The sequence below is a fragment of the Mesitornis unicolor genome, unplaced genomic scaffold, assembly GCF_000695765.1.
Source record: "Mesitornis unicolor isolate BGI_N332 unplaced genomic scaffold, ASM69576v1 scaffold22615, whole genome shotgun sequence".
Lineage (NCBI taxonomy): Eukaryota > Metazoa > Chordata > Aves > Mesitornithiformes > Mesitornithidae > Mesitornis > Mesitornis unicolor.
The window spans coordinates 66004-80012 of NW_010184024.1; the positions used below are offsets into that span (position 1 = coordinate 66004).

Below are 14009 nucleotides of genomic sequence, written 5' to 3' on the forward strand. Positions count from 1 at the left end.
TTCTAAATATCCATTTCTTTCTCTAGGATTGTCTTTGGTAAAGCTAGCAGTTTTCTCTGTACTTATCACAACACACGTTTTTTTCTAGATTATGTGGGTTTTTTCTGAAATGAAGTAGCTTTTTTCTTTTTTCACTTCTGTCACTTATTTCACCTTTTAAGCCTGTCTTTCGCTATCTTTTTTTTTTCAAGCTAGCATAGAAACCTTCTTCTCCATCTCTCACGCAACAAGCTCCTCTTCTAAAAAGCGCTGCCTCTGAACTGTGATAATTTTATTCTGGGCTGTCTTAGCCAGAACATATGTTGAAACGTGCCCACATGTGCCCCAGAACCAGTATCCTACAGTGAAATTCAGATGGATTTCTGTCTTTTTCACCTCCGCTGAGACATGCAGATAGCACTAAGTATTAGCAGACTCTGGCCCTTCTTGTGTTATTCACGTTTATGCTTTGTCCTCTGCAAAGTTAAGCAGTTAGAAAAGACTCATAATCCTTCTCCTCATAAAGAGCTGGATCTACCAAGGTTCTTAAGAGCATGCTTTGTTTTAAGGAGAAGGATAACTGACTTCTTGTTGACTCCAGCAGGACTACTCATATGCTTAAATAAAACCTCTTACAAGTGCTTTGCTGGAGTACTGCCAAAGTGGCATAAATTATATTGCCCCAAAATAAAATGATAGAAAGAGTGAGATCTGTTTAACAACATTGTGTAATGTGTTTCGAAAAAGAAAAGCTTATTTTACACTAAGCCTATTGTTTTTATATCAAAGCCAAATTTTGTGTGGTTCTAATTTACTAATACAGTGTGGGTGTGATGCAGTTTCAAACTATTGGCTCCAAGCACCAATAACACTCAATGTGTCAAGTTAAGTAGAAATTTTGTATCAATCCTATGTGGTGGGGTCTGCTTTACTGTATTTTGTTGCATAATTTATAAAACTAATATAAGTATGCCATCACTTTTTATTACCATGACACTGGGTTAATTAGAAGATATTTCACTCTATTTTAAATGCATGAGTCAGGATTCTGACATAGCTTTCTAGACAGAAGATGTGATCTTGGTTACAGGTTGAGGTGACTCAAAGGTTGATGTCAAATGTTACTTTATTAGCCAGATTCCTGGTATCTTTTCCTCTAAAAGCTGCCTCAGCTGCATGTCCTAGAAGCTTTTCTGAGAAGTACAACAGTTTGGAAGTGTATGTGAGGCATCCAGTTCTGCAGTCTTTGGGGACAGGAAGTGTTGGCAGCATATTGAGTACTTCAACTTTGTCCTGTTAATGCTCTTTTCTTGTCTGGCGGGATCTCAGCTCAGCAATTAGGGACCTTAGGCCTGGTTTCCTTTTCTGTTAGTGTAAATAAGAATTCTTTCAGTGGGTTGTGGTGATGTTCTTAGCTTTGCCCTTCCAAATGAATTCCTGTTTAATCAGGGCTGGATGGATTTACCTGGGGGCACATCTGATGAAATTCTGAAGAATCAGGCCCAACAGATAAGAAAATGTTTTAAAAGTGATGTCATGTACAGAGGAACTCAACTTGCTTTCTTTCCTGTCCACAAATAACTCTGAAGTTGAGAGCATCAGTATTAAGAGATTAAAAGGATATAGGGAAGGCAATAAAGAAGAACATTGTTTTCTGAATGCTTTGCAAAGGTCATTCCTGTTATCTGCTCTGCAGTTAGAAGAATCAAAGCACAGGGAGCTGAAGCGACATGGCCAACTCTGGCCAAGAAGCCACATGAGAGTGAGAAATGGAGTATAGCTCCCCCATGTCCCCAGCCTAAGCTGTTGAATACTGGCCCTGCTTCCACCACAGGCGAAATACAGTGGACCATGGTTTCCAGTGCGCCTCTGAGATTGCATTGACATTTGCACACTGCCACGTAGGTGTCTGTTTCCACTCCCAAATGAGAGACTGCACCAATTCACCTAAAGTTAAGTGCCAGGAATCAGAGCTTCTGGAGAAGCTATGCCTTGAACTCCTACTGAATTCATGACTGAAATTAAATGTGGGGTAGACCTCTACACTCCTGCCCTTGGATGCTTGAGATCTGGCCCCAGTTTTCAAATGTGCTCATGCAGTGTCCAGTGTGTAGTTGGAGCCTGTCAGAGAAAATACAATTCACAATATGGCATTGAGGGGGAACTTGCAGATTAAACTTCAGTTTAACATCTTCTGAAGTGTTGTAAGGGAACATCTAATGCTCTGTCCTTACAAAGGGAAATTGTGTATAAAAAGTTGATGTAAACACTCTAGATAGCAAAACTGGTAACTTCTTTTTTTCTAGATTTTGCTGTAAAACGTATAACTGTGAAAATTATTTTTGTCTTTATTCAGGTGATATGTGGACTGAAATGCATATGATTTGTGATGACATAATCATTTTGTTGTCAGTTCCTTATCAGGGTGAGAAGTTGATAAAAACTCTTTTCAGGTGTGTCACCCAAAGGATCCTGGGTAAGACAGGGTGAGAGGACAGGTTCTTTGAGCTCTACTGACAATTAGCTTGATTCCTACACTGTTGACAAAAAGCAAAATATAATGAGTCTTTGATTCAAAAAGAATGCTCTAAACAAAAGGAAAGGAGACAATTCTGATCACCCTTTTTTTTTTTTTTGTCCCTTCTTATCTTGGATATGACTAGATATGGCTTGATTCTGAAGAAAGGTGAAGATGAGGAAGACATTCATTGCTTTTTTTGTTGTTGTTCTTCCAGCAAATTACTGTGCTTTTTCTTTCAGTAGACTATTACTTAGTTGTTGTTTTTCCTTTAAGTGACAACTTGCCTGGGTTTAGCAGATAAAGTGGGTTTGTTACCAGGCCTCCTTTCAGTCTAGGTAGCAGTTTCTGGATGGGCCACATCAATATTGACTCAAAGCTGCTCTCTTCGTCACAAGGAAATTTGATGAAGCTGAGTGCTGAAATAGATGCATGAGCTTGCTGGACTGGCTGCAGACATGTTTGGCTTGGGAAGCGATGTTTGGGTCCATGCAGAGATACACAACAAAGTCCATCGGCAGGACTTTCACCTGACTGACAGGAGGCCCTTCTGCCATGAGGTGCATGCTGCAGCTTACAGGAGGAGGAAGTCCAAGAAACAACACCTGGAGCTGAGCCCTGCTAGTAGCTGCTCATTTGTTTTTGCTCTGCAGTCTCTATCAGGTTGTGCTACAGCATTAGCTTTTCCGATCGCCTCTTCTGTTTCTCACTTACTCCATGTGCAGGAGCCTTGTGTCAGGAGGCTAAGCCTAGCACATTGTCTTCATCATGTAAACATTTAAATAGCCTAGACAGGGAACTGCTGGAGAGAGTCCAGCGTAGGGCTACAAAGATGATCAAGGGAGTGGAGCATCTCCCTTATGAGGAAAGGCTGAGGGAGCTGGGTCTCTTTAGTTTGCAGAAGAGGAGACTGAGGGGAGACCTCATTCATGTTTATAAATATTTAAAGGGTGAGTGTCACGAGGATGGAGCCAGGCTCTTCTCGGTGACAAACAATGATAGGACAAGGGGTAATGGGCACAAGCTGGAACACAGGAGGTTCCACTTAAATTTGAGAAGAAACTTCTTCTCAGTGAGGGTGACAGAGCACTGGACCAGGCTGCCCAGAGAGCTTGTGGAGTCTCCTTCTCTGGAGACATTCAAAACCCGCCTGGACACCTTCCTGTGCAACCTCATCTAGGTGTTCCTGCTCCGGCAGGGGGATTGGACTAGATGATCTTTTGAGGTCCCTTCCAATCCCTAACGTTCTGTGATTCTGTGTTATTCTGTGAATCTGCCTCTCTGAAAGCTGAGACCATGGGTTGTGCTCTTGCAGTCATAGTTCGTGGTGCAAGATGAGCTGGATTGCTGTTGTCACGCAAGACTGGGGCTCTGAGCAGGACATTTTTCTAAAGGAGATGTCAGCTCTGGGTCTGCGACTTTTCCTGGGCTGGGAAGATGAAGTCAACAGTTCTTTGGATATGCTACCAGCCTGCTTGTTTTTATTTTTTGTTCATATTCGGGCATAAATGGGCAGGGAGCCATCAAAAAAAAGGACTGTCTGTCTGTAAAAGTATATGATCAATTTAAAAAAAAATGATAGATAACATGGCACAGAATGAAGTTATAAAAGGAGGTTGCAGTCAGCGCTGCTGGCATTAATTTAACTAGGGAATGTGCCCTTAAATGTCAGGACACTGCAAGAAGCACTGAGTTATTTGAGAAGACAGCAACTTTGATGTTGATTTTTTTCAACAAAAATGCAGGAGATTAAAAGCAGCTTTCCGATTTTGCCAGCTTTCTTATCCATAATGTGACTAGGGCTGGAGCAGGTGCTCTAGGAAGGTTAATGGCACTGTAATGGTTATGGTGAAAGAGTATACATGAATTAATTGGCTTGTACAGGTGACTCACCACTGAAGCTAAACTCAGCAACTGATAAACTGAGCAGCTAATTAGCTGTGAAGATACTACAGTTCCAGATACACCGTTCTCTTGCACTGGCAGGTAAAACAAGACCAGACAACACTGGTTATAAAAAGAACATGGGCTGCAATCATATTTCTGCCATATCAAAATGTAAGAATGGCCATTCTTGATCAAACTAAGGGCTTGTCTGTCTTCAGCAGGGTGTCTGGTGAGTGCACTGGGAAAAGCATGTAGAAGCGTGGCAGTAGGATGATCCTACCCCTCATATGTCATCCCTGCTTCTGTCAGCTGAGTGGTTCAGAGGCTTTCAGAGCCAGAGGTTGCATTAGGTTGTGTTTAATGCCTCTGATGGGCCTGTCATCCGTGAATTTATCTAATCCCTTTTTGAACCTATTTATGTGTCTGCTCCAGAACATCCTGTAGCAATGAGGTTTGCACTTTACTTTTGTGTTGTATGAAAAACCACTTCACTTGTTCATTTTAAGTACACTGCTTGATTGCTTTATTGGCTATTCCTTACTACTTTCATTGAAACAACACAGGCTGCTTTGATTTCCTGATCATCTTCTTGCTATTCATGATTCATCTCTCAGCTTCTTTTCCAACCTGAGGAGTCTATTTACTATTTCCATCTATCAAAAGTGTTCCAAAACTTTGATAATTCTTCTTATCACCTCCATCCTCTTTCCAGCTCTGTTAGATCAGTCCATATCCTCTATCTACCTGCATTCTATCCCTTTGCATCTGTTACCTTAAAGGGAAAGAAACTAATTCAGGAGTTCAGTGATGAAAGCGTAGGGGGTTTGAATCCATGCCTTCCAGTTCCTTAGAGAGCATCTTGGGGCTGTCTGCCATCCAGGTTGTGGCATTCCTCTGCTTTTCATTGCAGCTGGTGTGCAATATTTATCTGGGCTTCAAAGAGGTAGGAGGGTGAGCTGGTCTCTGCTGTCCAGTGGCACTTGCGTGCTGCTGCAACACCCCATCAATCAGTCATTTGCTGTCCTCAGAGCTGTGACTGGGATTCTGGTTTCCCTCTCCAGGCAAATGCTGTAAACACACACAAACAAACAGACACATGCATCCTGTCATTTAATGAACGAAAGAAAGAAAGTACAAATATTAGTTGCAGAAGTTTAGTATCTTCATGCTAATATACATAATTGTCTCTGTGAATTGGGACACGCTGCTGCTGGTTTTGGTGTTTTGTTTTGTTTCCTTTTGTATTCAAAATCCAAAATAACCCAGCATCTGTGTGTGTAGGTAGACAAATCTGGGGAAATAATGAAAGACTTCGGGGAATGATGGCCCTGGTAAAGCTCGAAGACATGTACATCTCTGAGCAGCTGCTGACAAGGTCTGAAAAACTGGGAGGGTTATAAGCAGCCAGTGAATGGCAAAACAGATAGATAAATAACTACATAAGACTCATTATTTCTAATTTAGTCTCTCAACCTTGAAATGAGTGGAATGTGTTATTGTTTCATAGAATCATAGAGTCATAGAATGGTTTAGGTTGGAAGGGACCTTAAAGATCATCCAGTCTAACTCCCCTGCCATGGGCAAGGATTATTTGTTTCTTAAATGATAGGGCACAGAGATCCCATTGTGATGCTGTATAAATGTATAAAGGGCTACATTTGATACTTAAAATTCCATTTTAAAGCAGCTTGAAAAACTCCCAATAATTAACTGATTAATAAATATGTATATAGTCCTATGGCATCCATAACGTAGTCGTTAGGTTATTACTAAACATAGCAACTTACAACTTCTTCCACAGATGTGCCCACAAGCATTTATAGTATACCGTATGCTCATGTGAAACCTTCTGATAATAAGTATTAACTATCAAACCTCAATAATTAGATTGTCAATGATGGGAAAGAACTGCAGCTCTTCTTCACAGGTCGTATTAAAGAACTTAAAGCCTGAGCATTTAGTCATGTAGGATTAGAAGACTCTCAGGAAGGCTAAGTAGGTGTATGTGGCCAGGCCTTGAGATGTGGTGAAATCAGCAGCTGAAATCAGTCTTTATGAAGACAGATGTGGAATATTTCCTGAAATCAACTAAAGCAGCTTGTTTGCTGCTGAAAATTTTCATAGACCTTCCAGTATTCCAGTCCTTACTTTTTTGTCAATGCATGCCGTATTATGATATTTATGTCATTTATACTACTGAAATTTTGATATTTGGGAAGCGTAATTTTGAATTTTTAGAGCTTTCTATCTCAGCAAAGTCAACCATACGCAGATTTTAATTTGCCAGAGTTAATGTGATATATATGTATGTTTGCTTGTGGCAGTTACCTGACGTTACCTCAGAGAATAGAAGATTTCCTATATGCTGTCCACATATGTGATAAAAGAAAACCTCTTCTGAGAGGGAGCTTTAGAATCTGGTATCCAGAGTAAGCACTGGTTATTTTCCATTGTTTCAATTTGCTTTAGCCCAAATCTGTTTTCATTTTCAGAGGCTAACAGAATTACCAGTGACTGTATTGATAATCTTGGAGCTATTTTTATTTGTTGAATCTCTTTAAGTCTGCTCTGCTTAATACTAAAAGCATCATATGAAAGTACGGTAAAATGATATTAAGAAAATATAATAAGGTGAGATCTGTGCATACGTAATTTTTATTTACGCCCCTGAGAGTTGGGCACAGTCAATGATATGACACAGTACTCATTAGATTTATTTGTAGCAAGAGTGCTATCTCAGTAATAATAAGCTCAAGATAAGTGATACTTATGTTTTCCCTAGGTTTTTATTTATCTGTTTTTGCTGTTATTAAACTTACTAGAAGCTGAGAAACACAAACAGTGTATAGCACATACTACCTGATGTCCTGATTTGTATTTCCATCTTTTAATTATCATGTTTAATTGCACTGTTAACTACTGCTGTCAGTATGGTTTGGTTCCTTTTGCCACTTACATTTTTCCCACTTGCCGTTTTGTTTGGTTCATTACATTTTTACATGGGAGCGTGAATAGCACTATTCCAAAGATGAGTTACCACAATAGCTAACAGCGCATGATATCTTCAAGATCTGGAAGCGTTGCACTGCAGAGACAGCTGCTGAAGTTGCATGATATTTTTTTTTAACCTCTGTGTGCTGGTGCCTTACAACTGGTGATAATATTGTGGTGACATTTCATTGTTTTTGGGAGAGATTTGAGTTTTTTCTTATGTTTCACTAGTTGTTCTCTCTCCTGAGACAAAACATTGCATCTTCATCCAAAGAAGTTGACATATACTCACTGTAAGCAGTAAGCAGCAGAGTGATAGAGAGAAGAACTTGATAGGTTTCTTTTCAATGTTTAACTGCAATGTTTAAATACACTATATAGTGATTTTAATTGCCTGCTGATAACAAAGCCATCTATATCCCTACTAATGTGAAAAGGAGAAGGAACCCTTAATATAACTCTCCAGTATAGCAGTTTGACTGCTAATAGGGTTTTCTTTCCTATATTCTTCTATTTCATTAATATTGAGTAGTGTCTTACAGGATTCAAAAGCGTGCAGTTAGTCAGAGATCTAATATTCTAGGCCTCAGGCTCCTCGACCACCACTCTTCTGCTGCAAGGAGGATCATACAGTGCTTCAGAAAGTCTTTAATTTTGAAAGTTTGTAGTGGTTTATGAAGCATTCTGTATGCTTAAAATGCCATAGATCGTTCAATGTGGTTGTTTCTTGGACTAACAGAATATATTTAATAGGAGTAATTGCCAGAAGGAAGGTGATGCTGCAGTCTCACCCCTCTGCACAGCGCAGTCCAAAGAAGCTTGCTCATGAGCCTATGCATCAAGACCATAGCTTCTATTTGTGCGTTACCATTGTTTTCCATATGTTATCCTGTTTTGCTGAAAATGCATTAAAGACTACAGAATTTACTGTGCACACAAAGATAGCTACTGCAAAGATGATTTTCTGTGATAGTTATGTGTCTGCATTTACTTATAAATGTCCGTTTGACTAGTTTCAGCTTCCAACAAATCTGTGGAGTTTTTGATACCTTTTCTTTCAGATCAAAGACTCATAATTAGGTACTTCTCCATGTAGTTGCTTGCAGGCTTGGACAAAATAATCTTTGCTGCTTCTCTGTTAAACCAAGTAAACTGAGCTCCTTAAGCCTCTGATGAAATATATTTTTCTAGCCTTCAGATCACTTGCATAACCTTTTTCTGAACCTCATCCCATTTTTAGTCGTCTTTTGGGGTTCAAGAGCCAGAACTAGAAACGGGATTGTAGTAAGTACCTTGCTGAAGCTGTGAACAGGAATAACCACATCTTCCAGCTCCTACTTGACTGTTTGTCCGTATATGGATGCTAAGGGTTGCTTGTCCTCTTAACTGCATTGTTGTTCAGGAACTTCATGTTCGTGAAGCTGTCTTTTATAATATTGTTGCACTCCAGGGTATAACCTGCCAACTTTCTAGTGTGCTATATATTCCTTGCTCCTATGTGATTGATTCTGTAGTCAGTTGTATTAAAACAAGCTTTGTTCTTAGGAGCCCAGTTAACTAAGGGATACAGAGCAGCATGCACCACTGGCCAGTTTCCATTGCTAAACCCTCCAGTGAATTCAGTCTTGTTTTTACTCCAGATACCGTTGTTTTCTTTGCCCTGACAAAATTTTTGATCTGTCCATGGATCTAGACCAAGAATAACTACCTGAATCATAATAAAGGCACTTCCTTTCCATTACGGGATCAGCATCTGTAAAAGCAGGGGAAGTTTTTATAAGTATTTTTGTTGCTTAGATCACTAACAAGACAATCAAAGGTAAACATAGAGTAGGGATATAAAATAGTAAAGGACAAAGACAAATGCCCTTAGTTATGAATCTTGTTCTTCCTTTCCTAGCCTAAGCTTGTACTTGGAGAATTTAATTGAATGCTTGTCCTGTGAGGTTAAATGGTAGCAGTGACCATGAGCAGATTTTCCTGTAGCAGTTGATACAGTTGGGCTACATTTTGGTGATTTTCCGCTCCCTCCCCCACCATTTTTTACTGCAGAATGGGACTGCCATTTTAGCACATTACTGGAGATATGCACCATAGAGCCTTGGCTGCAGATTTCTAATTACTGCAAGTGAAGGATCTCTTATTCAGCTGCAAAGTCTTCTCTGACATAATCTATGCAGGTGCTGTTGTCTCTTTCTGAAGGTGTTTGGATTCTCCAGGAGCCTGCATTCACAAAACTGGTTTTAGGATTTTTAACATTCAGCTGATAATGTTGTGTGCATGTACGTACATATGTGTGTATTGAGTGGATTAATCACTAGCTACATCAAGCTAATTCAAAATGTGTAGATCTTGGACTATGAAAACATTTAAAGCAGAGAAGAAAATTTGCGTTAGTAAATAAGAAATAAATTCAATCATCTTGGCAATTAAATAAAATGGGTGTTGTACAGGATGCAAAGCCATACTAGCAGCAAGTGGTAGGTTGTGTCATTGCTGAATCTGTCTTCTAACCTCTGTGTGACCTAATTCTGCTGAATTCCAGTGTCTGTGCGAGTACGTATTCTCTAGGTATAAGAATAGTAGCAGCAGTTACACTACCTAGAACAAGAATGTACAAGGGCTATCAGCTGTTTTGCCTACGGGCACAAGATGATCGCCAGCTGGGGTTAAGAAGTGGTGTTTCCTTCCTGTGAGGCATTACATAATTGTCTGCGTGTATTAAGTGTGTCGGGTTTTTTGTCTGAAATTTATTATATAAGCCAGTGCTAGAAGAAGATGCCAGAGTAAGAAAACAGTCTGACATATGTATTATGGCAGTTCTTTTTTATTCTGTTTTTAATGCTGTCCAAAATAAAATGAGATTCACTATATGCTTCACCTTGTTAGCTTTGCAATGCATTGCTTTTAACACTGTCCTGCCAACTTTGTGACGCAAATTTGACTGCAGCTGAGGAATATTGTTAATCCTCTCATCTCCTTGTGGGGAATCAAAGTTGAGCCAAATGAAATGTTTCGTGCCACAGTGTTTTCTTTTATTGCTGTACATACAAAGCAAGTAAAAATGCTGTCTGCCAGAATCTCGCTAGAGTGATACTGATTCTCCACATTTTTGAGATGCCAATAAACCAGAAGTTATTATTTTTCATCTTGCAGCTTACTCTTCACCAAAGTAAAACTGGAATGGATACATAAAGGACCTGAAGAGGCTCTGGTGACATGCAGACATATGTTGCAGATGTGGCAGATGGTATATAATGTTTTACAGCACAGGTAGGCTTTCTATGCTAACAAGTTCAGATTTTATGATGGAGATGCAGTTATCTTCTGTAGTTGTATAGATACTTAAATTCTTTTGCAAAGAGTAATAAACAGTACTGTTTAAAAAGAAACATAAATAACAGTTCTAGCTGTGATTTAAAAAGGCAAGATTTTAATAGCCATGAGTTAAAGAAAAAAACAAACAGCCCTCAAGATTTTAAGATTGAAGAAGCAGTTTGAAGCAGGAGTTACTGATCTGAATGTCTAAACATCTCTATCCATAAGATGTCCAGAATGGAGGGCAAATTATTTTTTTTCCCCCAATAGTGCTGAGCATCCATCAGTGATTGTTCACAGTCTGCAGCAGTTGGCACCATGCAGGAATGTGTGGGGGTAACACAGCCCTGAACAAGTAAGCCAAGGAAAGGCACATGGCCAAGACTATGTGGTTGCAAGCCAGTTGCGTAGTCTGGTGCTAACTGGGCAAGGAAAGGAGTGAAGGATGTAATATCTTTTTCCCTTCCCCTGTCCTAGTAAATCTGCATTTAAACAGTAGTGGATTCCCTGTTTGTTCCCTCCCTGTCATCTGCTTCCCTCCTGAAAGAAAAGTTTAGAAAATGTGAAAGTTACCAGGTTGGGTTTTCTTCCTTCCCACACCCTTTGGATATTGTCCTAGTCAAGATTACACTGTACAACTGTCTTGGGAATGTTATCCCAAGACTGTACTTATCTCTCATGTGTAAGGTCCATAGAGGCTGTGTTTGATGGGAAGGACAGCATGCTTGATGGCGACAGTCACAACACCAGACCAATGAAGTTTGTATTGTTTATAATTTTCTGTATGCATTTACATAAGCTTTATAAACACCACAAGTATATGTACAGAATGATGCATGCCTATATACAAGTTGTCCTAGAGGGATTATTAGTTATTCCTTGTTGGTTTAGCTAATGAGCAGCAGACCATACACAAAAATCAAGATACAGCAGCAGAGAAATGGTCTCTCTCAGGCTGGAGTCCTTGATTTCCTTAGGCCTTAGTCTATTTAGCTAAGGATCCAATCATGTACCTCTCACATGAATAATCTTTATACCCATGACTAGTCTTCATGAAGCTGATCAAATCCACACTGAACAATTATGACTGAGTAAGATTTACTCTTGCAAGGGGTGGGGGGCTGCAAGCCTGCGTGAAGAGAGTACATTGAAAATCAGACATTTGGACTGCATTCAGATCCCAAGCTGTGCTTTGGCTGTTATACTTAAAACCCCAAGATGCAATAGCGTTAGAGGCTTTTGATAAGCTTTAGCCATAGAAGCCTAAACAAATTGCTTTGCTTTTGCTTTTAGGAAGTCTAATGTGTATTTCACTGCTATTCCCAGTGGGTCTTTTTGGCTTCCTTAAAAAGTACTTCATAAAGCATTTTGTATTGGGAAGTACTCTTGGAAGTTAACAAGAATGAACTTGGTACCTGCAGTTTCAGACTAGATTCTGTGACCCAGGAAGCACCTTGTATTAAGCAGATTGCAGCAGTATCAGCTAACAAATATGTAAAATATTCCAGGTTGGGCTTGCGAAGGAAATTACTGGGGATTCTTTTCAGTGAGACGTGGATACAGACATATTTTTAAGGCTTCTTGGAAAAGAGAAGCCTGTATTTACTTAAAGTTGCAAGCTGTTGCACCCAATACTTCATGTATTCAATCAGCAGCTAATCGCCTACAGAATTAAATTGCACTTTAGTTACATTTGCTTGCATTTGTCTGGCCTAAGTTTCCTGGCTTGCAATCTTTCTTTGACTGCTAGACTAAAGGGTCTTTTCAGGGCCCAGTATTTTCTCCCCAGGCAGTTATTCATATGCCATGCTCAAGTCCCCTCTTGTCTTCTCTCTGATAAACTGGTACCTCTGCAGTCTCTCACAATCAAGTGTTTCCTTCAGCAATTTTTGTCACCATTTTACCCACTGTCTCAACTACCTTTTAAAAACATGGGCAATGAAGTGGCAACTTGTCCCACTGTCAGCCTTTCCAGCACTGGATGCGCAAGGCAAATCATCTGGCTACTGTCCCTTCCATGGTGCATGGAAAAGCTTTCTTGGCTGAAGGCCTTGTACTGCAGCTTTGAAGGAGTAGGTCACTTTCAGCCCTTCTCCAGCATAGCAAATAAAGCTGTCGGGAGTGGCTGTTTTGCACAATGCAGTCCACCTGCTTTTCAGGCTGGGATTTCAGTCTGTTTTCCCAGTTAAAAGGCCATGCTGTTGACTGTACTGAGGGGCATTTTGTTATATGAGGCCACCTCATCAAGCCTTCTTAGAACACTGCTCTCCCATGGTCAGTTTTCACTATGTTTTTACGCTATCCACCGATCTCCTCATCTGTCCTTCGTGCAGTACTATGGCCCATAAGCCAGTGTCCAGCCTTAACAGTGACTTTGTGGTGGTGGCTGCTGTATCAAAACAGTACTCGCCTCATGGGAGTAATATTTGCAAGCGTAGCTGCTGTGTACCTGCATATTCAGTGCACCAGTATGACAGAAATGCCCCTACGGTACCACCAGCAGCCCCCAGCCAGGGTACTTACACTTGAGTTAATCCTGACTAGGCACGGCTGAGGCATGGGACAGAGAATTTAATTTTCCCATGTATCTGTCACCACATGATAGTCTAAAATCACAGTATCAGTGTGGAAACCAGCATGGAAGACAAGGAGGCCTGGTCAAGGCTGGAGATTTGTGTAGTCAAATGCCCAAGAATTCAAAGGTCCTTTAACAGAAACTGTAGTGGTTGATCCCAAAGCCTAAGTAAAAGGTTAATTAGCCATTGTAAATATGACTACCACTATGATGAACGACAGTAAGTGGCTTTCAGTCCTGGATTGTTAGCTGGGAAGGACAAGACTAGATTTATCTTTTGCTGTTGTTTTCTGCAGTAACAGAATAATTATGTTTAAAACCAAATAGCAGTCCCAAGCAAATTCTTCAGCTAGATTAATGCAAATTCAAGAGAATCCTGTGCAATCTCTACCAAAAGACTGATCAGACTGGAAGACGGGGTGTCCACAGCAATCCTGACTCTGTGACAGCTTGTTTCCTGGGAGGAACATTGTCTGAGGGCTGAGCCGCAGGCTTGGAAGCGTGCCAGAAAAAGTAGCCAGGGCAGTCACTTTTCCTTTTGGTATTTTGTCCCTTAATGGATGATGAGAGGACATATCATCACCATCTGATCCTGGAGGAATGGCAGACTATGTGGTGACAGAAAGGCTCAGGGGATCTGGGTTAAGTGATTTTTCATTAGGCACATGGTTGAGGGGGTTTTTTTGAGTTTCCCTTTGGAAAACCTTTCCTGTGAGGAAAGAAGTCTAGTAGATGAGCAGA

The 14009-nt window shown here is 40.3% G+C and overlaps 1 protein-coding gene across 1 annotated transcript in view; it reads left to right on the plus strand.

The window, feature by feature from the left end:
• The window catches only part of LOC104540510 (tetratricopeptide repeat protein 7A-like), a 94388-nt gene that overhangs the window by 61861 nt on the left and 18518 nt on the right, over nt 1–14009 (plus strand). The window contains 1 exon segment of the mRNA XM_010184339.1: nt 10532–10648. Coding sequence (XP_010182641.1) covers nt 10532–10648 — 117 coding nt within the window.